This window comes from Lycium barbarum, chromosome 4 (genome assembly GCF_019175385.1).
Source record: "Lycium barbarum isolate Lr01 chromosome 4, ASM1917538v2, whole genome shotgun sequence".
Classification (NCBI taxonomy): Eukaryota; Viridiplantae; Streptophyta; class Magnoliopsida; order Solanales; family Solanaceae; genus Lycium; species Lycium barbarum.
In genome coordinates, this window is record NC_083340.1 from 140,566,683 (window position 1) to 140,588,278 (window position 21,596).

Consider the following 21,596-nt stretch of genomic DNA (forward strand, 5'->3'; position numbering starts at 1 on the left):
GCCTATTTGCTAACTTGCATTGGAGAGAACTTGAAATTTTGTATAATGGAAGAATATAACATTAGAACACAACTTATAATAGTATCTCTATACAAGTTTGTTTGTCTTTATGTCATAAGTTTATTATGAACAAACCAAACACCCAAAAGAAAAGGGAAAAAAATCATTTTTCGAACAAATAAGAAACTTTATATGTGTATCTCGAGACATTCTACATGTGTACCTCGTTTCACATAAGCATCTATACATAAACGAGCTCCTAAACTTGACATAATTTTTCGTTTGGACAGTTTATCTTGGGGTCCAACCGGTTGAACACTTAAAGCTGATGGATGATATGTGTCTACTAATTCCTTCATTGTAGAAATATTACGAGGTCTCAAAATTGTCAATATTCTCTACAATAACATACCCAGCGAAATCCCACAAAGTGAGGTCTGGGAGACTAGAGTGTACGCAGACCTTATCTCTACCTTCTCAAGGTAGAGAGGTTGTTTCCAGTAGACCCTCGACATAAGAAGAAGCAATTCAAAGGAGGATGCAAAAGATTCTCTGATCCCCTGAAAGGATGTTAAATGGCTTAAACTTTTGGCAAATTTCATGTTCTTCTTTAACAAATAAAGCAAGCAACATCCCAGTTACTTATACTACATCGATAATATAAAAATTATTTACATTGTTAGTCTAAGAAAAGCCGACAAAGACAATTAGCAGACATAACATACTTAACCCTTCATTCAGACAAACACAACCTTTCAAGTGCTACACTCCTCCATTTGGATACTTCCCCTTGCCATTTTCCTCTTCAAAAGAAAATCATACTGCTTTCTTTGCATCAAATTAGCCACCTTTAACATATGTATTCTAACATTTCTTTTTTGGACTTTGTTCCTTAGTCGCCTGTCCGGCTCCCTCCTACATCATGGCTGAAATTTCAATAAACAAAATGTCAAAAACCAACCATATTCACTTCCTATATATGCAACATTTTAAGCCCTTAATACCAACAAAATCTGCTATCATTCTCACATTTTGGAGCTGAGCGAAATAGTAGATCTAAGTGATCAAGTTTTTCTGTTTAAAAAAAAGATATCTCTTCTTCTTCATTCTCAAAAGCAATGCACTACAGAAACTGTCCTATAAAGATCGTTGTGGCATGAACTAATTTCCTTGCTTTAATCCCCCCCCCCCCCCCCCCCACACACACACAAATGGCGAGCTCCTACTCCTCCTTCATGAGAAGGGAAAAAAGTGATCGTACTTATATTACAGGTCCTTCAATTGCAGTACTACAAGAAAGATTCAGGCAATTAGAAAGAGCAAGAGAGCATAGAGAAAACAGAATAATAAAATTGTTCTCACAGCCTCAAGTGATGACACAAACCAAGAATTATGCACATGTCAAGCCAGAACTCACTCACAAACTAATTTTTCAATTGGAAATACTGGAATCTGATCAAGATCAGCTCTTTCTTGAACTCAGCTTGACCTGCAAACACACAGGCTTCCAAGTCGGAAAGACTCAACCTTCGTGGCGGAATTTGAAACCTAAATATAAGTACAAAAATTCTGAGATTAATACTTCTCTTCATTTGTAATACACACATCATATCAGTGTAGTTTAACCTATTATAGCTAGTTACTTACCATTTTTACCAGGTTCCCAAGTCAAGCTTATCGTGGGGATTTACCAAGTGATTCTGTAAATACTTTTTATACTGAGAGTGCATAGAACTTAAGCTCGTTCACGATGATATCCTACGGAAGTCTAGTTCCTACTCTTCTCTGGTAGATATCCATATATATTATGTTTCTGAATTAACAAAAATCTTGTTTTGTTGGAAGTCATAAGCAGTGCAACTCATCACTGATTTCTTGCAATATAGGCTTTTTATATTCCAATCTTATTAATTAGTTAGCATCATTCTCAAAATGTCAGTGGTATGTATAGTATAGAATGATACTATAAAATTATAGCTCCAAATCAGAGGAAGCTTCTGACGAATATCATCGAGAGATAGAGAGACTGAATTGGAGAATATGTAATTCTTGGCTCTTGCATATGAATTAGCAAGTTCATAGCACATCAACAACATGGAGTAGCCCGCAATTTTTATATATTGCTAAATTCATTTTCCGGGTACAAAGTTTGTAGCAAAAGCCCAAGCATTGTTAGCCACAGGGTCAGCGACGTGGTCAAAAAGGTTCTCAATTGGTCCCTTTCCCGTGACAATAGCTTGAACAAAGAAACCAAACATTGAGAACATAGCCAATCGTCCATTCTTGATTTCCTTCACCTTCAACTCAGCAAATGCCTCTGGATCATCAGCAAGGCCAAGAGGGTCAAAGGCACCTCCCGGGTAGATCTTGTCAAGGCCTTCACCTAGTGGGCCTCCACCAACTCTGTATCCTTCCACAAAGCCCATAAGGACAACTTGGCAGGCCCAGATAGCGAGGATGCTCTGGGCGTGGACGAGGTTTGGGTTACCAAGGTAGTCAAGACCGCCTTCTGAGAAAATCTGAGATCCAGCCTTGAACCAAACTGCCTCACCGAATGTAACACCATTCTTAGATAAGATTTCAGGGAAGACACATCCCAAAGCGCCAAGCATAGCCCATCGGCAATGGATCACCTCAAGCTCACGGTTTCTGGCGAATGTCTCTGGGTCAGCAGAGAGTCCGGCAGTGTCCCACCCATAGTCACCTGGAAACTCACCAGTCAAGTATGATGGAGTTTGCTCAGAGAATGGTCCCAAGTACTTTGGTCTGTCTTCTCCGTACCTGTTTCAGCAAGCCACAATTTTTTTCATTACATTCATATCATCATCACTGGATTTCACCAAATTACATACTAATTCATTCGCGGGGAATATTGATTCAACAATGGTATTTATAAATGATTCTCTTAACTTTTGGTGTATTTAGATAAATGACACAAAAGGGAGCCTTGACGCAATGGATTGTCGTCGTCTGACGAGGACATTACAGGTTCAAATAGGGAAATTACATTTTGCACAAATGCAAGATAGGTAGCATACATTAAATTCAATATGATTTTATCCATTCTCGGACCTCACACGTAATAGTTTAGTGCACTGAGTTGTCCTTATGAATAGTAGAAACGAACTACTCATATCCATATAATAATAATAATAATAATAATAATAATAATATCTATGTCACATGTGCTTTTTTAACATGACTAAAGAAATATTTTGCCTTGAACCCATTTCTTAAAATATGGAATTAATAATAATATGACTAATGAATAATTCATAGATAAAGAAATTACCAAATGCTTTGGGGGGCACTTTTGACAGTACGTCTCATTGTGACACGTCCACCACCAAAGCTACCAATCTTCCTAACGAGTTCATTCCGTGACTTAAGAGCTGTTTGGCCAGCAAATGCAGATTGTTGAATTGCAGAAGTAGCCATTTTAGCCTATCTTTTTTCTTTGTGATGATGCTAATTCTGCACTATGAAGAAGTGTACTATATATTAATAGCTTGAGAAGGAAGGTATTTATATGAAAATTAATAGATTTTCAGGATCACATAGTGTGCACCTAAGCAGAAGCTGATTGGTTCCTGCTTTTGGATTTGGATTTCTTCTTGTGATTTTTTTATAGTGAAAGAATGAGGCCTTTGCTATGCCATGTGGATATCTAATATCTCTTGGCTGAGATTTTTCTTCCAGATATACTACAAGTACACTGGACCATGTTTACGTGTTGAATAAGTACGAAGTATACTAACTACCAAAAAAAAAAAAAAAAAACTAGCTAAAAACTTAATTTGTTGCTAATCTATGACTAAGTTGCTCGTTCCTAATAATTTCTTTTTATAATCTATGGTTAAGATATCATGAATTTTGATGTTTAGCTATATAATTGTCTATCGCTAATTTCATTTTTTTTTTAGTAGTCCTTTGATACGAATATTAACTGGATTATTATTTTTATAACCCAAAGTTGTGGGATGTCCATTCGTGCCAATTATTTTGTTTGAAATCTTGTATATGTGTTAAAAAATAATTATATAAATAAAATACAATTGTTTCGACCCAGCAAATCAAAATTTCAAAAGTATAAAGTTCAAATCTCAATTGCGCATTGAAAAATGTAAAGATAAAGAAATTACGTAACAGGATGAGACAAATACAATGCAAAAATGAGGATATGTGCGATATAACAATCTACAATGCCAGCCGGGGCTCATTATGCATTAATTCTTTCAAAAGGTTCAAACTGCAAAAATCACTTTCTTATGGGGATAGAGATAAAATATACTATTGACTAAGATAGACGGGTTTAGAATTTGAACTTTATGAACACCAGTTTGAAATTCTACCATGATTTATTTGAGTTGCTAGGTTTATACACCCACACACACATGATAACATGGGAGCTATATGGTTTTACAGTTTATAAGCACTTCTAGTTTGATCAAATCATCTGCAGCTTTATCGCTAATATTTATAACATTCGAAATGCTCTTCATAAAACTCTCACTTTATTCTAGTTTCATCATTCATCTTTTCTTTTCTTTTCTTTTTTTCTTTCTTTTTAAGTAAAATACTTTTAAAATTTTATAGTATTCATAAGCAGCTTTAAAGACGTTTTAGTCATTTTAATAAAAAAATGCTTATCAACAAATTAACTTCTTATTATCAACTTCAGTACTTACACGTAATTGTTTATTTATAGAATTAGTTTTACAATCTAAACTGTTTTTAAACACTTTGATGATTATCAGCTAACTCAAACGGGTTCTATGTCACAATATGTTGAAACAGAGGGAGGAATAGTAACATTCATGAAATTTGATGATCCCCGCGGGTCCACTTGTTTATCTTGTTCTAAGCAAAAACAATTGAGAAAAAAAAATCATCTCCTGCAAGCAATAGCAAGTGTGTGTGTTATAAACCTAACTAATCTATGGGAGGGCATCGATGAGATATTGTCAAATTATCTTTGGGACCCTAGTTAAAAGGAGCATGTGCACTATGTGTGAAGATGACTATATATAGAAGGGGAACTATTCTATTAGGGTTATGCTATGAAGTTGTCTCTTATTTTCGTAGTTGCTTAGATTAATTCTAGAATTCCCCCCCCCCCCCCCCCCCCCCCCCCCTCCTTTTATATTTTTTCGATAACTAATTTGGAGATGAACCTTTACAATTGTACTTGTACTTGTAATTCTAATTATCTATTTCAATGCAATATGGGTTCGTTACAATGTGTGTACATATTTAACGTAATCAAAGGTTAGCCATCTCATTGAGACTGAATGTTCACTTTATTTCATAATCAGGAATTTTACATAAGTGTGTGTATATATATATGGCCCCGCCAGTATTTGGAGCTAGCTAGTGTCAATATTCAAGTCCTCCTTTTCTTTTCAGTACTATTGAAAAACAAATAGAGTGATAGATACAACAAAAACCTGATCAACCTTCTTTCGAAGAAAAACACTAAAGCCAATAATGGTATGTCGAACACCCACATCACGAAAAATACCAAAAAATGTCGCACAATTTATAAGGCCACACAAATGGCGGTTTCGCCTAGCAGGAAAATAAAACCATCACAAATGGCACAAAATGACCCGTACACGAATCCTTCTTTCCTCATGACTCGCGCTTCATCATTTAGTTCATCAGCTGAAATATTACTATTGAATGTAATTGTCGTTTTTCTCAGATGCAACATGTGAACGCGTCAATTTAATATGTGAAGGTTTGTCTGGGAGATAAGTGGATTTAATTATTCTTAAATTTCGCCGAGCTGATGAAATGGACGGTACAACGAAAGCGCTTGTTTACAAGGTTGCTTTACAGTAGAAGTGAAGCATAGAGAAGTAGGAGAATAATTACATGATGAGAGCGCCATTTTGTTGAAACAGAGGAGAAGGGCTTAATCATATTTTACTCGACAGGCTGACTTACGTGGATGTAAAGGTGTCAACCGGTTAAACTGTAACCGGTTTAACCGGTAACCGGAACCGAACCGGAACCGGTTATACCGGTTAACCGGTTCCGGTTAACCGGATATTAATTTACCGGTCCGGTTCCAAATTTTTTTTAACCGGAACCGGTTAAACCGGTTAAAATTAAAAAAAAAATAGTATATATATTAAGTATATATTGTATATATAGTAGATATGTATACATAGTATATATATTAAGTTATACTTATATATATATATATATATATATATATATTAAGTTATGCATATATTTAGTATATATATTAAGTTATACATATATATAGTATATATATTAAGTATATATTGTATATATAGTATATATATTAAGTTATACATATATATAGTATATATATTAAGTATATATTGTATATATAGTATATATATTAAGTATATATTGTATATATAGTAGATATGTATATATAGTATATATATTAAGTTATACATATATATAGTATATATATTAAGTTATATATATATATATAGTATATATATTAAGTATATATTGTATATATAGTATATATATTAAGTATATATTGTATATATAGTAGATATGTATATATAGTATATATATTAAGTTATACCTATATATATATATATATATATATTAAGCTATACCTATATAGTACATATATATACATATATATAGTATATATATTAAGTTATATCTATATATATATATATATTAAGCTATACCTATATATAGTATATAGTACATATATATAGTATATATATTAAGTTATACATATATATAAGTATATATAGTATATAGTACATATTTATATATAAGTATATGTAAGTTATACATATATATGTATACGAAAAGCACTATTCTGTATTGGTGACTTGCTGTTAGGCTGTTAGTCAGTAAATATTTAAACTTTAATTATAAAGTTGTATAACATATGAAAATATAGCTACAATATACAAATAAATACTATAATATATATATATAATACAAAAAACAAAAAAAAAATAGATTTTAATCACTCCAAACCGGACCGGTTCCGGTTTGAGGTTTAAAACCGGTAAACCGGAACCGGTTAGGCGGTTCCGGTTTTGGAACCGGAACCGGCCGGTTTTCTAACCGGTTCCATAACCGGTTCCGGTTCCAACCGGTTGACAGTACTACGTGGATGTCCTCTTTTAGGCCACCATTTAAATTTTGTTCCTATTTTTAAAAGTTATGCAAACATAATCCTTGGAAAAATATGTACCTTTCCGCACAACGTAGACTCGGGCCTAATGAAGAAAATCTTGAGTTGTTAGAGAATGTGCATCTCTTTGATTGTTTACGTATGTAACAAGATTGATCTTATTAAGATTAACATACTTATTATTCTACACATTTGGAGGGAGGCAAACAAATGTGTGGATATTTTTGCGAACAAAAGTTACAAACATGAAGAAGATTTATTAAGGAGTGAAGATTCGCCCAATGAGATAAAATATATTTTTCAGGATGTTTTAAGTCACGTAGCTTATGAAAGATATCAAATTTATTTAATATTTTTCAATGTAAAAACAAAAGACAACTAAAAGAATCCTCCTTCTTCTTGTTTTCCTTCTAATACAATAGAAATATGTATTCTATAGATACTCTTCGACACAAAACATGAACTCATATTCTATAGTTTGAATGGGGGACTTCTTGATCATCTGAAAATAGTCATTGTTGAATCGGTGAAAACAATAGTAGAATTACATCATGTAAACATTGCCACAATTTGTAGTAGCCAAATTTTATTCAAGAATCACTGGTCATAGCACACTAAATATTAGGGAAAAATAGAAAGTTGACTTATTATATTAAATAATATATTTGAGCAAATGGTGGGATCAATTGCCGACACCACCATGGCCCCATCCTGCTCCGCCGCCAAAACCACTACCACCATTTTGACCACCGCCGCCGCCGCCACCTCCACCTCCACCTCCACCGCCGCTACCATTTGCACCCGATCCATGACCCCCGCCATATCCAAAGCCAGAACCGAATCCACCATCACTACCTCCTCCACCTCCACCACCACCACCGCCGCCACCGCCACCAACAAGACCTCCTACAATTTGGTCAAATCCGCTATTTGCACCCGATCCATGACCCTCGCCAAATCCGAAGCCAGAACCAAATCCACCATTAGTACCTCCTCCGCCGCCGCCACCACCGCCGCCGCCGCCACCACCACCACCACCACCAAGACCTCCTAAAATTTGGTCAAATCCACCGTTGAAGTTAGGTAATAATGGATTCTCGAGAAGCTTTCTTGCAGAGGAAGTTTGCACTAGAACTCCCAGAACAACAACAAGCATCAACTTGCATCTCATCTTTGCATCTAGATTTTGCACTGGACAAAAAAAAATAGCATATTGTTAGTCTTTAAAATGAGACTTAAACCACAATGAAAAATTATGAAAGGGTAGTAAAAATACAACTTTATCAATGGCGGAGCTAGGAATTCTATAGAGGGAGTTTTGAAAAATTAAGTACAAAAATGTTACACCTGGATGTGCTACCTAAACCAATTTCTAAACCACCTTTATTGCTACATTAAATGTTTCTCTAAACGATTCATGTTATCGTGTGTGTGTATAATCCTATTTGCTTGGTATTATTTTTCACACATATAGGAGATTCAGTTGAACCGCTTTCAATAAGTAGCTCCATTTCCGACAACTACTGTAAGAAATGTGCCGACTTTTTGTGGCAACTCATGCAGTCGCCAATAGAAACAAGAGTTTTTTGGCAACATAACCATTAATCACCACAAAATTGGATGGTTTTTGTGGTGAACACCAATCACTATGACTTCCATTGTCGGCTCAAACTATATATGCATAGTTTAAAAAAAAAAATAATAGAGAAAGTACTTCAACAATTGAAGGTTGATGAGAAAGTGCATCAATAAATTGGAATGTTGGTGACAAGTGTATCAACGCTATATTAAATTTCGACTCATTGTAATGCAGTAGTATTGTGAACAGGCTAGATCCACCCTATCTATATGGCACATCATGAAAAATGATGTGGAATATATGATCTTACTTTGCTTTCGTGGTCTTTGTTTTATGAGGCGGGATGCTTGAGTAGCCATGAAAATGCTAAAATATTACTTATATTGTAGTATGATTTATTGAAAGTACTGTGAAAATATTTGCATAGGAAGAAGATTATATAGGTACCTTAGCTTGAAGAATGAAGGTATAATATTAATGAAACGGTCAGTGAATAGTATTGAAAGTATACCATTAATTAACACTTGCAAAACGGAAAAAACAAAAACGAGAGGAAATAGACTGAATTAGTTGAACATCAATAAAGAAAGGAGAGAGTTACTAAAGGAAATCATCTCTTGCGTTTCGCGTTATTTATTGAAAGTAGAAAAACATTATTTTCCACACAAATACATGCATTCCAATTTGAACTTTTAAGTCTTAAATTCCAATGACATAATTGCTCGACATTTAGATAATCAAGATCAGCAAAAATTAAGATTGGTGCAGACTTTTAGTGGAGTTCATTTGTAGCTTAAAACTTTAGAAAAGTTGTCGTGCAGGTGCAGTTCGAAAAAAGGGTAAAGATACGTAAGCGGATTTTTGTCGTTTTTAAAATTTGGAGGTACGTTTGTTCAAATATTATTTCGGCATGAAAAATGGCTACATTTCGATTAGTTTTGATCAGTTCACTTTTACTTATTCACTATTTCAAAAATAAATTTTTATTTTTGGTTATTTATTTTCACATATCAAGAGAAAATAATTTATTTTTTCTGTTTTACCCTCAGCATTAATTACTCATGGATCGGATTGGTTCGAATTTTTTAAACACCAAACCAAACCAATTGCGTCGGGTTTTAAAATTTATACACCAAACCAAACTAATAAAATTCGAGTTTTTCAATCTCGGGTTTTCTCGGGTTGTTCGGTTTTCTCGAGTTTTTCGGGTTGTTTGGTTTTCTCGGGTTTTTCAGGTTGTTTGGTTTTCTCGAGTTTTTCAGAGTTTTTTTCGGAATAGTCTTGATACAAAACATATAACTTTTACTTCACATATTTCTTTAGTCCTAGTAAGATACAATTATATAATTAAGGTGTTTCTTAAGAAAATAACACAAAATGTGAGAAGAGTGATGACATTGTATTAAAATATTCAACAAAAGCTAATATAATCGGTTAAAATAAATATTGCTAATTAACAAGCCATAAAAGAAAATGACCATAATCTAAAAATACTAAGTCATGCTAAAATAAGTATTACTTACATGACAAAGAAAAAAACTTAAGTTATGTATTTTTACTCTGTAAATCAATTATATAAAGCTAAAGAATAGATATCCAACATTATTATCATTCCTAGTGGTAAATTGAACTCCTTTTGTTAGGATTAGTGTTGAGTTGGTTTTGGTTTGTACTTTATTTGAGTTACTAACATCCATAGGATATAAAGCTTACTGACATTCAAAATTCTAAGTTCAAGCTTGAATAATATGATAATAGATAAAAAATTACGAAAAAATTTAAGAAATATTTATAAATGACTTTACAAATAAATATTTTTATGTATAAAATGTTTTAAAAATTGAATACATGTAATGTCGGGTTGGTTTGGTTCGGTTTGACTTTTTTTAGTTAAAACCAAACCAAACCAATTATGGTCGGGTTTTTTTTTCCAACACCAAACCAAGTCAAACCAAACCATTAGTCGGGTTTTTTTCTCGGTTTGATTCCGTTTATCGGTTTGGTGCGGTTTGTCGGTTTACTTTGTACCCTCCTAAAGACTATACACCAATTAATATGAGTATTATGATAAATTATACACTTTATTTATTATTTTTTAAGGGGTGTGCAAAATTCATAGCGGACAAGTAAAAGTGAACAGAGGGAGAGTATTTTCAAATAGCAATAGTGCAGTGACTATTTGTGAATTTTCCCCGATAAATGGTGTATTTGTCATAAACGTTTTTTTAACATGCGTTAAAAGACTGCTATTGAAATTATATGATAATTATGAATGTATAAATTTCATTTAACCCCTTAATTTTTTTAGTTTGGAAAACAATACGTACATCATTCACCTTTGAATGAGATGATAAAGCCCCTTAGTCTTAAATCAATCGAAAAAATAAAGATATATAGATATATGATAAATTTAATTTTAGAAAATGTCAACGAAGATCTTCAAAAATAAATGAATGCAAATAATTAACAAAGTGGATCAGGACATATTTAAAATTTGAAGCTCTGTATAAACAAATCTCATGAAGCAAAATGAGGTTTTAAAAAACAATAGAAAAAACTCAAGGAAAAAAAAAAAGGTACAACAATATACTTTAACCAGTCAATTTTGTGTAAAGTTTCTTTTTTCCTATTTTCATGTCTTAAATCACGTATTAAAAGGTCTAATTATTTTCATTTTAATTGTAATAATGTTTTAGTTAAAAGTAACAATTTTGGATGCTAATAAAACTAATGATAGTATGATAATTTTTAATTTTTCAAAACCACTTGGAAATGTTAATTCAAAAAAAAAAAAAAAAATCTCTCACACAAAAGATGAATGATGTGTTATTTCTTTTACCTCAAAATATTTAGGTTTACGTATAATAGTCCATCATAACTGATGGTTATTTTCTCACATTTCAAATATTTATATAATAGGTCCATTCGTGTTTGTCGTTGATTAACACCAAAAGGGTTTACTGTCTCATTCAAAAGTGAATGAGATATTGCTTCCAAAAACCAAAAGATTAAAGGTTTTAAGTGAAATTTGCTCCTTTTGTTTTTACCATTGAATGCATTGACAATGAGTAAAGGGAAAAATTAGCATTGATGTAACACCTCGTGCATTCGGGTTAAGATTTGTCTTATAAGATGGGGGTATAATGAACCCAATTTTAGTAGTGTATAAATGGTGTTTGAAACCCAATCAAGACATGAGAAGAGTCTTTGGGCAAAACAAAGTTGAAAACCACTCTACGGGGCATGTTTGCAAGTGAGTTTATAGATGGTCTTACTTCCAACGACCATAACCCCATTATTAATTTGGAATTTGGGAAAACTTCCTTGCTAAAAGTTGTAGCCCTTTGAAATAGCTTTCCAACGGTATATTATGGGCCTCAAACGAACATCTGTGCAAAGAGTTATGCCCATTATACGACAGACTGTCCGAGCAGAAGAATTTTGACGGACCATTTGACGGTCCGTAAAACATTTTGACGGTCCGTAAAATATTTATACGGTCCGTCAAATGGTCACAGAGAATGATATTTTGAGGGTCAGTTTTACGGTTCAATTTTACGGTCCGTAAAACAATTATACGGTCCGTAAAATTGACTCAAGCTAGCGTAAAATGGTCACAGAAAACCATATTTTGCTGGGCAATTTTACGGTTCAATTATACGGTCCATAAAACAATTATACGGTCCGTAAAATTGACTCAGACCACCGTAAAATGAGCACAGAATGTCCAAATCACTGGAATGCTTTTACGGTAAGTTATACGGTCCGTAAAACCATTATACGGAACGTAAAACACACCGTAAAATGAGCACAGAATGTCCAAATCACTGGAATGGTTTTACGGTGAGTTATACGGTCCGTAAAACCATTATACGGAACGTAAAAATGGGCGTAGAATTGCCCGATGGGTCAGATTTTAAGATGTTAATAAGAGACCCAAACCCATTTTTTTTCATTCCCATTTCTCCTACACGACTCAAGGGTTCTCTAGAGCCATCCAAACACTTCATATGCAAGAATGCAAGTGAAACAAAAGATCCACTTCATCAATCCACCAAAACTAAGTGTGAGAAACACATCAAATCCATTCAAGTCAAGAAATTCTATAGAAGGTGGAACTAGGGTTTTGTTCAAGTGAAGTATTTCAACTCAAGGCTTATTCCTACAATAACCAAGGTAAGTTTTATGATATTTCATGATGATTAAAGTGTTGATAAGTTCTTGGGAGAATAGTAAATGGGTTTGATAAAGAGAATTATATGAACTATGCTAGGGTTTTTGGATTGTTGACTTGGGATTGTTGTATTCATATGGTTGATGAAGAATGATGTTAATTACATCTAATTGAGATTGTAGAATTAGCTAGGAGTAATAGAATGGGGATTGGGTGAAGAAAACACCATTAATGAGGGTTATAGAGCTTCATGCCCACTAAGTGTTTGATAAAATGCTTAGATGAACAAAACATGGATATTGTTGCTAATATAGAATCCCTATGACTTGTATTGCTATAGATTGAAGTTGAAGGGGTTGAAGGACATTGTGATACGCTCAAAAGCGGGAAGTTAAGGTATGTAGAACTTCCATCCACATGTGGGAATCTCTACGTTCTTCCACATGATCCGTTTCTTAAAATCTATGAAGTTCAAATCCTAGGGCATTAAACCCAACATATTGGTAGCCCGTAATTACGTATGTATGTACATAAATTTTGTATCTATGTTCGTTATTGTATTCCTAACCTTCCATTACGGATATTAGGAATCCTAGCTTATTCCATGAATCATGAATTCTTTCTCATGTGTTCTCATTATGTTCATATGAAACAGTATGATTTTATTTTACAAGTTACAAGCATGTTTTCAAGTCAATTACAAATATATGATTATGAACTATTGTATTACTCATAAATCAAGAATATGTTTACAAGCTATTTCATGAAACCATATTTACAAGCTATTTCATGAAACCATGTTTACAAGTTATTTCGTGAAATCATGATTTCAAGACAAGTACAAGTTAATTCACGAAAGTCATGGGCTTCTTAGCCAACTATATTATTTTCATGTTCGGGAGTTGTATTAATACCGAGAAGGCTCAGATAGCCTGAAACTACGTATGCCAACGTAGGATAAGGATCGCTCCGCCCAGTTAGGACGATTCCTTCATATTTTCCCCATTGAGGGAATTTGGATCCATTCATGTCATGTTCATGTCTCGTGCCCCGGCAAGGTACGAGATGGCTTAGCTGATCGGGCAGAGATCAGACTCCACGTTTCTCCCCGTGGTGGTTCATGTCGGTATTACATGTTATTACAGATTATTACAGATCATTACAGATTATCTCATGCTTACAGTACTCATGATTATGTTCAGTTCCAGTACTCAGTTTCAGTTTCAATTTCATGTTTATGTACTCATGCTCATGCTCATGTTCATGTCCACGTTTTCAGTTTCAGTTCTTATCATGTTATTCCATGTTCCATGTTGTTTCTTTCGGTTGCTTTACATACCAGTACATTCAATGTGCTGACGTCCCCTTTTATTGCCCGGGGGCCTGCATTTCACGATGCAGGTACTGATATACAGGACGACACAACTGCTCAGTAGGACCACATTTGTATCAGCTTATTGGTGAGCCCCATCTCATTCGGGGTTTAGTCAACTTTTATTTTATGATTAATTATGCATCTAAAGGTATGCTGGGGGCCTTGTCCCAGTAAGTATGTTTTTCAGTCAGACTCATGATAGAGGTTTCATAGACTAGACAAGTCAGTTATGTCATGTCAGACATTTGGAGACGTATAGCCATTTTGGCTCACTCATGTTTAAACAAGTATTTTATTAAGTATTATGACTTAACATGTTTTATAAAGGCTCATCATGCATTCACGTTATATTCCGCATATGTTATGTATCATGATGATTCAGCAAGCCATGTGGTTCGCTCGGTCACATGCAGTCAGGCACCGAGTGCCGTGTTACGTCCAGGCCATGGTTCGGGGCGTGACAATTGAATTCGAAAGAGCTATACTATGTCAATGAGATGTCTTAAGTATATCAAGAAAAATATTTGGAACCAATGATTGTAGTAGAGTGGTAAGTAATGCTTTAACTTTAACCAAGGTCTCAAATTCAAGCCCTGGGTATTGGAACTTCCCTTGTTAAAAGTGGTTTACCCCCGAACGGGTACTTCCGGTCGCGAATCAAAATTTAGTCGAGCCCCGATTAATGTGGATATCAAACACTTTTTGGTAAACCAAAATAAATTGGGAGAATATTTACAACACACTTGAATCCATTAATTCCAGTCGTATTATGATATTTTCATAATATTTCATGATTTTTCGCAATTCAAATATTCATACTCTTTGGTAGTTCTAACAAGTATCATGGAATTTTAAAATATACATTGTCATTGGCGAAGTTCACGAGAACTCGATAATTTTTGCTCAAATTTTGTATATGTATTAAGAAACTCATTATGCATTTAGCTGTGAATTCAATTACTATTGTATATTAATTTGAGATCAATGTAAGAACCAAAAACTTCAAATCTTTGATCTGCTTCTATATATATTGCTCCATGTTCCCTAATAGTCCTAACAAAGAGAATGGCGGACACACTTTTCTCTTCTCCTTATAGGGAGAAGGAAACAGACGGAATATGTAATATTGTCCTTGTTTTTTTCTTCTAATGATATTTTAAATTAAACGGTTCTTCAGAGATAGATATTAACACGTAATTTATATTTTCGACACAAAATTTAAAGGAGAGATTTCAATAATTTACAATCTAGCATACAAAATTATATTTTCGTAGCCATATTTTTAAATTACACCCCGCATAGCCACTTTTTCACGATATACAACATTATACAACAATATACAATTTTATACACCTGGAGTAGACAATGTATCAAACTTGTATAAAAGTGTATAATAATGTATAAGAGGTGTTTAGACACACTTTTACACTGATATACAAGATTATACAAATTTATACAAGAGGTACAAAACACTTTTACACTAGTATACAATTTTATACAAACTTATACAAGGTGTTTATACATAGAGGAGTTTATACATAATGTATAAAGGTGTTTATACACACTTCTACGCCGTATAAAAATGTAGCATTACAATTGTGAACCAAAATCTAAATACTTAAAAAACAAAAAGAAATAAAAAATTGCATGAGGAAGAATAAACCATCAGCAGTTGTTGTTGCTGCTGATTGTGTTGCCCGAGAAAGCGGCTAACTCGGATAATTTTTGAAACATGGGCTAAACTCGGTCATTAACTTTTCTAATTCTACATAGAGTTTTAAAATCCCAATTTTTTTAAACTCGTAAATTTATTATTTGAAGTTAAAAGAACTTGGTCACTAGACTAATTGGGCGTGGCTTAAAAAACTGTATCAGTATTATAATAAAGTGTTAAAACAAAACAAGAATAGAAATACATCATGTCGAATATAGTTACCATGTATATCTAATAATCAAAAAGTAATTTGCACCAGCAAAATGTTTATTCAAGAACCACTGGCCATAGCACACTAAAAGTAATTAGGAATAAGGGAAAAAAATCCCTAAAGCAAACTACTTGCTTCTAATTTGCTTTTCACTTATTATATTGTAAAAAATTTATTTGAGCAAATGGTGGGATCAATTTCCACCACCACCATGGCCCCATCCTGCTCCGGCACCAAAACCACTACCACCATTTTGACCGCCGCCGCCGCCACCTCCACCTCCATCGCCACCGCTTCCATTTGCTCCTGATCCGTGACCCTCGCCATATCCAAAGCCAACACCAAATCCACCATCGCTACCTCCTCCCCCACCTCCACCACCACCAACAACACCTCCTACAATTTGGTCAAATCCATCATTTGCACCCGATCTGTGACCCTCGCCAAATCCAAAACCGGCACCAAAACCACCATCACTACCTCCTCCTCCACCTCCACCTCCACCGCCACCATCACCACCACCGCCTAGACCTCCTAAAATTTGGCCGAATCCACCATTGAAGTTAGGTAATATTGGATCCCCAAGAAGCTTCCTTGCAGAGGAAGTCTGCACTAGAACTCCCAGAACTACAACAATCATCAACTTGCATCTCATCTTTGCATCTACTGTTAGCACTGCACCAAAACATAGCAATTCCTGGTTAAAGAAAATAGCTGCTATATGTTAAACCACAATAAATGCTATGAGGAACAGTAAAAAGTGTAACCTATCAGTGACAGAACTAGGAATATTATCAAGAGAATTAAAAAAATAAAATTGTTACACTTAAAATTGAACAAGAAACCAAAATGATTTTTCAAGTTATATTTACTACTACACTAAAAGTTTCCCTACTGTTAAAAGAATACAACAATTTAAATATCGACAGCTCCAAATTTTCTAGCTTTCAACAACATCACCACAAGAAATGAAATTTCCATAATGACTTTTTGTGGCGACTCATGCAGTTACCAATAAAATCAAGAGTTTTTGTGGCGATATCACCGCATTTAACTCCACAAAAATGAAAGTTTTTTGTGGCGAACACTAGTCACTGTGACTTCCATTGTCGGCTCAGACTATACATATATATGCTGTATGCATAGTTGAATTTAAATATAATCTAGTCATAATAACTTTATAGACTCATTTTTATATAGTGGATGCAGTGATATTGTTTACTAGACTAGACTAATGTTAATTAGTCAATCCTCTAAAAATGCTCTATTTTGAAAAAGTTCGACACGAACTTGTTAATATTTTCAAAAATTCAATAGATCTATATATCACATAAAAAAGAAGCTAAGGATGAGGAATATATATCTTACTTTGCTTTCGTGGTCTTTGTTTTGTGAGGCTGAATGTTGGAGTAGCCATCAAAAAGTGCTAAGTTATTATACTCAGATTGTATGAATATTTGAGTTTTGAGGTACTATGAAGATATCTGCATAGTTAGGAGATTATATAGGTACCTTGAATTGAAGCCTGATTGTATTAATGGAATATCGGTCAGTGACAATTAGTGAAAGTACTATTAATTAATTAATTAACTCTTGCAAAACGGAAACCAAAAAAGGAGAATGAACTGAACATCAATAAAGAAAAGAAAAGAGAGTTACTAAAAGGAAACTATATCTTGCGTTTCGCTTTATTTACTGAAAGTAGCAACAAAATTATGTTTTTCATTTTGAACTTATGGAAATCTCAAAATCCAATGACTTAATTACTCGACATTTAGATAACCAAGTTCAGCATTAGTGTAACTTTAATTTTATCGGTTTGATATTGTATGCAGTAAAAATGTAGATTATGAACGTTTTGTTGGAAACGGCCGTGAATCAACGGATTGAGTTAATTACTCAATTTATTCAACTTTTATTTTATTATATTACATCAAGGTCACGAACCTATTCTTTGTGATGAAAATCACTAAATTTTAGCTAAATATATGAATATATCTAGATGTCGTTAAGAAAATTTGTGACTAAAAAGTCATTCAATTTAATCTATATATCACGGAAAATCACTAGCAGTTGATAATACTTCTTGTGCATGATTATAATTAGTGACTTTATGTGATAGTTAGGCAAAATTGAGTGATTTTGTCATTATTCTTGAAGGGGGAGAATAATGTTTATTGTTCAAAGTTAAAGCGGAGTTTGATTTTTATAGCAAAGTTAGGGGTGTGAATGAATTTTGCCATGCATAAAACTGAGTTTAACTAATATTCAATAACGATACAAGAAAATTTAACATCTTAGATTATCTTTACTTCTTGTAGTAGATAATTTACCTTTTTTTTTAAAAAAAAAATATAACCTATTATGGAAATATCTTTTCGATGACAATGTATATAAGGTAATCTCTAACTAGTAATTTTTCTCAAAGTGACTTGTTTATTAGCATATTTACAATTGGGGGAAAAGAAAATTAAAGTAGGTAACTTGACACTCAACAAGAAGGTCCCAATTTTGTAATGAAGATTATTACTCTCTCCGTTTCAATTTGTTTGTCTGTCTTTGACTTGACATGAAGTTTAAGAAAGTAAAGATGACTTCTTAATCTTGTGGTCTAAATTAAAGATATATAATATGTACTAAAATGTCATTTAATCTTGTGATCTTAAACTGGTCATGTGAAAGTTGAAATTAAAGTGTTGCCAAAAAAGAATTGAGACATTCTTTTTTAAACGTGCTAATAAGAAAAGTAAGACAAACAGATTGAAACAAAGTGAGTATAGATTAAGGGCTTTAAATTTGTCAAAAGGTGGCGTGATAGATGGTTCATCTGGCAAAATTTGTGACCAATTTAACAACAGAATAAAAATAATACTCCCTATGTCGCAATTTATGTTACATTTTTCGTGCCCCAAGATTCAAGCGAACTTTGACCAGCATTTTAAGATGTGTTTTTCATCAAATTGATATGAGAAAAATTGCAACTTATAGTATTTTTCATGTAGTTTTCAAATATATAAATTATAATCCTAACATATTGAGTTAATCTAATCCAATTTAGCTTCAAAGTTTAGTTAAATTGACTCTCGAAAAGCGAAAAGTGTCACATAACTTAGAAGAGGGAATACCAAATTTTACCCCTCCAATAAAACTTGTGAACAATGGTTAAAAATACATGCAAGATTTACCTATCCTGTAGAACTTGTGAACAATTTAACAAGATAGGTAAAATGAAAATAAGAACAAGTTGGGGCAGCAAAAACTTATGAACAATTAAAAAGATAAGTAGAATGAAAATAGTATGAAGTTATAGATGCCAAGCGAAACTTGTGAACAATTGAACAACACATCAAGATTTATTCATTCGGCAAAACTTGTGAAGGCATAAAGAAGATACTACCGAGTTGTGGCTGCTCGGCAAAACTTACAAACAATTAAATAACAAAGTAAAAAATTTCCCATCCAAATTAACAAATTAGGTATAATGAAGATAGTAACTCTATGGCCACTCGCCAAGAAAACTTGTGAATAATTGAACAACATAATCAAGATTTGTTCCTTGATAAAACTTGTGAATTATTTAACAAACATGTAGAATAAAGATAGTATCAAGTTATGTTGGTCCAACAAAACTTGTGAACAACTTACAAGATAAATAGATAAAAATTGGTAACAAGTTATAGCTGTCAAACAAAATTTATAAATATTGATATATTAATTTGAGATGGATGTAAGAACCAATGAAGCTTTAAATCCTTGATCTGATTGTATATATTGCTCCCTTATTTCCAATAAAGAGAATGATGAACGGATTTTCTCTTCTCTTCAGAGGAGAATGGAATTGACGGAACAGAAAATTGGTCATTTTTTTGCTTCAAAAGATAATCTTATTAATATTACTGCATCATATTACTTCTTTTTTATAAAAACAATGGGGGTGGGGGAAGGGGAAATAGGAGAGCGGTACAAGGCGGGGAATTGAACCTTCACCAACAAAGTGAAAGTTTAGATAGTCAACCAATTGAACTATTATGATTCCCCTACATCATATTGCATATTTGGTGTTATGGATTGAAAAATTGTATCATCTATTATAATGATTAATAATGTGGTAAACACAAAACAAGAGTAGATGTACATCAAGTCGAACATTGTTACCATGTATTTAATAATCAAAATGTTTATTCAAGAGCCACTAGCCATAGCACGCTAAATAGTGTAATTAGCAATTAGGACAAAAACAAAATCCCTATAGCAAATTACTTGCTTTTAATGTGCTTTTCACTTATTATATTAAGAGATTTATTTGAGCAATTGGTGGGATCAATTTCCACCACCACCTTGGCCCCATCCTGCTCCGGCCCCAAAACCACTACCACCGTCTTGACCACCACCGCCGCCACCTCCACCTCCACCACCACCACCACCGCTACCGTTTGCACCTGATCCATGACCCTCGCCATATCCAAAGCCGGAACCAAATCCACCATCGCTACCTCCTCCACCTCCACCTCCGCCGCCGCCGCCACCACCACCGTCAACAAGACCTCCCACAATTTGGTCAAATCCGCCAATTGCACCTGATCCGTGACCTTCGCCAAATCCGAAGCCAGCACCAAATCCACCATTACTTCCTCCTCCACCTCCACCTCCACCTCCACCACCATCACCACCGCTGCCAAGACCACCTAAAATTTGGTCAAATCCACCGTTGAAGTTAGGTAAATTGGGTAATAATGGATTCTCAAGAAGTTTCCTTGCAGAGGAAGTTTGCACTAGAACTCCCACAACAACAACAAGCACAAACTTGCATGTCATTTTTGCACCTACTGCAAAAAAAAAAAAAAAAAAAAAGAAAAAAAAAAAGCATATTGTTAGTAAAAAAGAATGAGACATTAAACCACAATAAAAATTATGAAGAGCCGTAAAAAAAATGTAGCCTTCCGATCAATATTGACGGAGATGGAATTCTATCAAGGGGATATTTAAAAATCTACTAAAATGTAACATTTAGGATTTAAATGTGTGACGGTGTGACCTAAACCAATTTTAAAACCACCACTATTACTACATTATTACATATATATAATTGTGTTTATCCTGCTTCACCGGTATTACTTTTTAATGTAGGGGATTCAATTAAGCCCCCTTCAATTAGTAACTCTACTCCTGCTCCCAACAACGTCACTATTAGAAATGAAACTTTTGTGGGAACCCATACAATCTCTAATATAAACAATAGTTTTATGGCGACATCACTGTGTTCACCAAAATGGATGGTTTTTGTGACGAATACTAGTCACAAGGACTTCCATTGTTGGCTCAAAATTAAATATATATGAATACTTGATTTTCTTAATCAAGAATTAGGAAGAGAAATATCTTACTTTGCTTTCGTGGTC

The 21,596-nt window shown here is 33.7% G+C and overlaps 4 protein-coding genes across 4 annotated transcripts; all 4 read right to left on the bottom strand.

Moving 5' to 3' along the window:
* Positions 1-2,086: 2,086 nt before the first annotated feature.
* On the bottom strand, positions 2,087-3,498 carry LOC132636676 (chlorophyll a-b binding protein 37, chloroplastic). The gene is made up of 2 exons (XM_060353646.1): positions 3,293-3,498; positions 2,087-2,781 (listed from the first exon to the last, which is right to left on the bottom strand). Exons 1-2 carry the CDS (start codon positions 3,436-3,438, stop codon positions 2,130-2,132), a joined length of 798 nt encoding a protein of 265 aa, XP_060209629.1. The 5' UTR covers positions 3,439-3,498; the 3' UTR covers positions 2,087-2,129.
* Positions 3,499-7,826: 4,328 nt separating this feature from the next.
* LOC132637924 (glycine-rich cell wall structural protein 1-like) lies at positions 7,827-8,315 on the bottom strand. Its single transcript, XM_060354936.1, has one exon. It carries the CDS (start codon positions 8,313-8,315, stop codon positions 7,827-7,829), a length of 489 nt encoding a protein of 162 aa, XP_060210919.1.
* An 8,075-nt stretch (positions 8,316-16,390) lies between these two features.
* LOC132637925 (putative glycine-rich cell wall structural protein 1) lies at positions 16,391-17,614 on the bottom strand. Its single transcript, XM_060354937.1, has 2 exons — positions 17,566-17,614; positions 16,391-16,872 (listed from the first exon to the last, which is right to left on the bottom strand). Exons 1-2 carry the CDS (start codon positions 17,612-17,614, stop codon positions 16,391-16,393), a joined length of 531 nt encoding a protein of 176 aa, XP_060210920.1.
* A 2,749-nt stretch (positions 17,615-20,363) lies between these two features.
* On the bottom strand, positions 20,364-21,162 carry LOC132638729 (putative glycine-rich cell wall structural protein 1). Its single transcript, XM_060355511.1, has one exon. It carries the CDS (start codon positions 21,088-21,090, stop codon positions 20,518-20,520), a length of 573 nt encoding a protein of 190 aa, XP_060211494.1. The 5' UTR covers positions 21,091-21,162; the 3' UTR covers positions 20,364-20,517.
* Between the last annotated feature and the right edge of the window lie 434 nt (positions 21,163-21,596).

What these genes read in the sequence shown, in the direction of transcription:
- LOC132637924 (XM_060354936.1), bottom strand. Translation starts at nt 8,315, where the DNA reads ATGAGATGCAAGTTGATGCTTGTTGTTGTTCTGGGAGTTCTAGTGCAA.
- LOC132637925 (XM_060354937.1), bottom strand. Translation starts at nt 17,614, where the DNA reads ATGGCTACTCCAACATTCAGCCTCACAAAACAAAGACCACGAAAGCAA. An exon ending in ACAAAGACCACGAAAGCAAA is followed by an intron (nt 16,873 to 17,565) that starts GTAAGATATATA and finishes GTTTTGGTGCAG; the next exon opens with TGCTAACAGTAGATGCAAAG.
- LOC132636676 (XM_060353646.1), bottom strand. Translation starts at nt 3,438, where the DNA reads ATGGCTACTTCTGCAATTCAACAATCTGCATTTGCTGGCCAAACAGCT. An exon ending in AGTGCCCCCCAAAGCATTTG is followed by an intron (nt 2,782 to 3,292) that starts GTAATTTCTTTA and finishes TTGCTGAAACAG; the next exon opens with GTACGGAGAAGACAGACCAA.
- LOC132638729 (XM_060355511.1), bottom strand. Translation starts at nt 21,090, where the DNA reads ATGTCTCATTCTTTTTTACTAACAATATGCTTTTTTTTTTTCTTTTTT.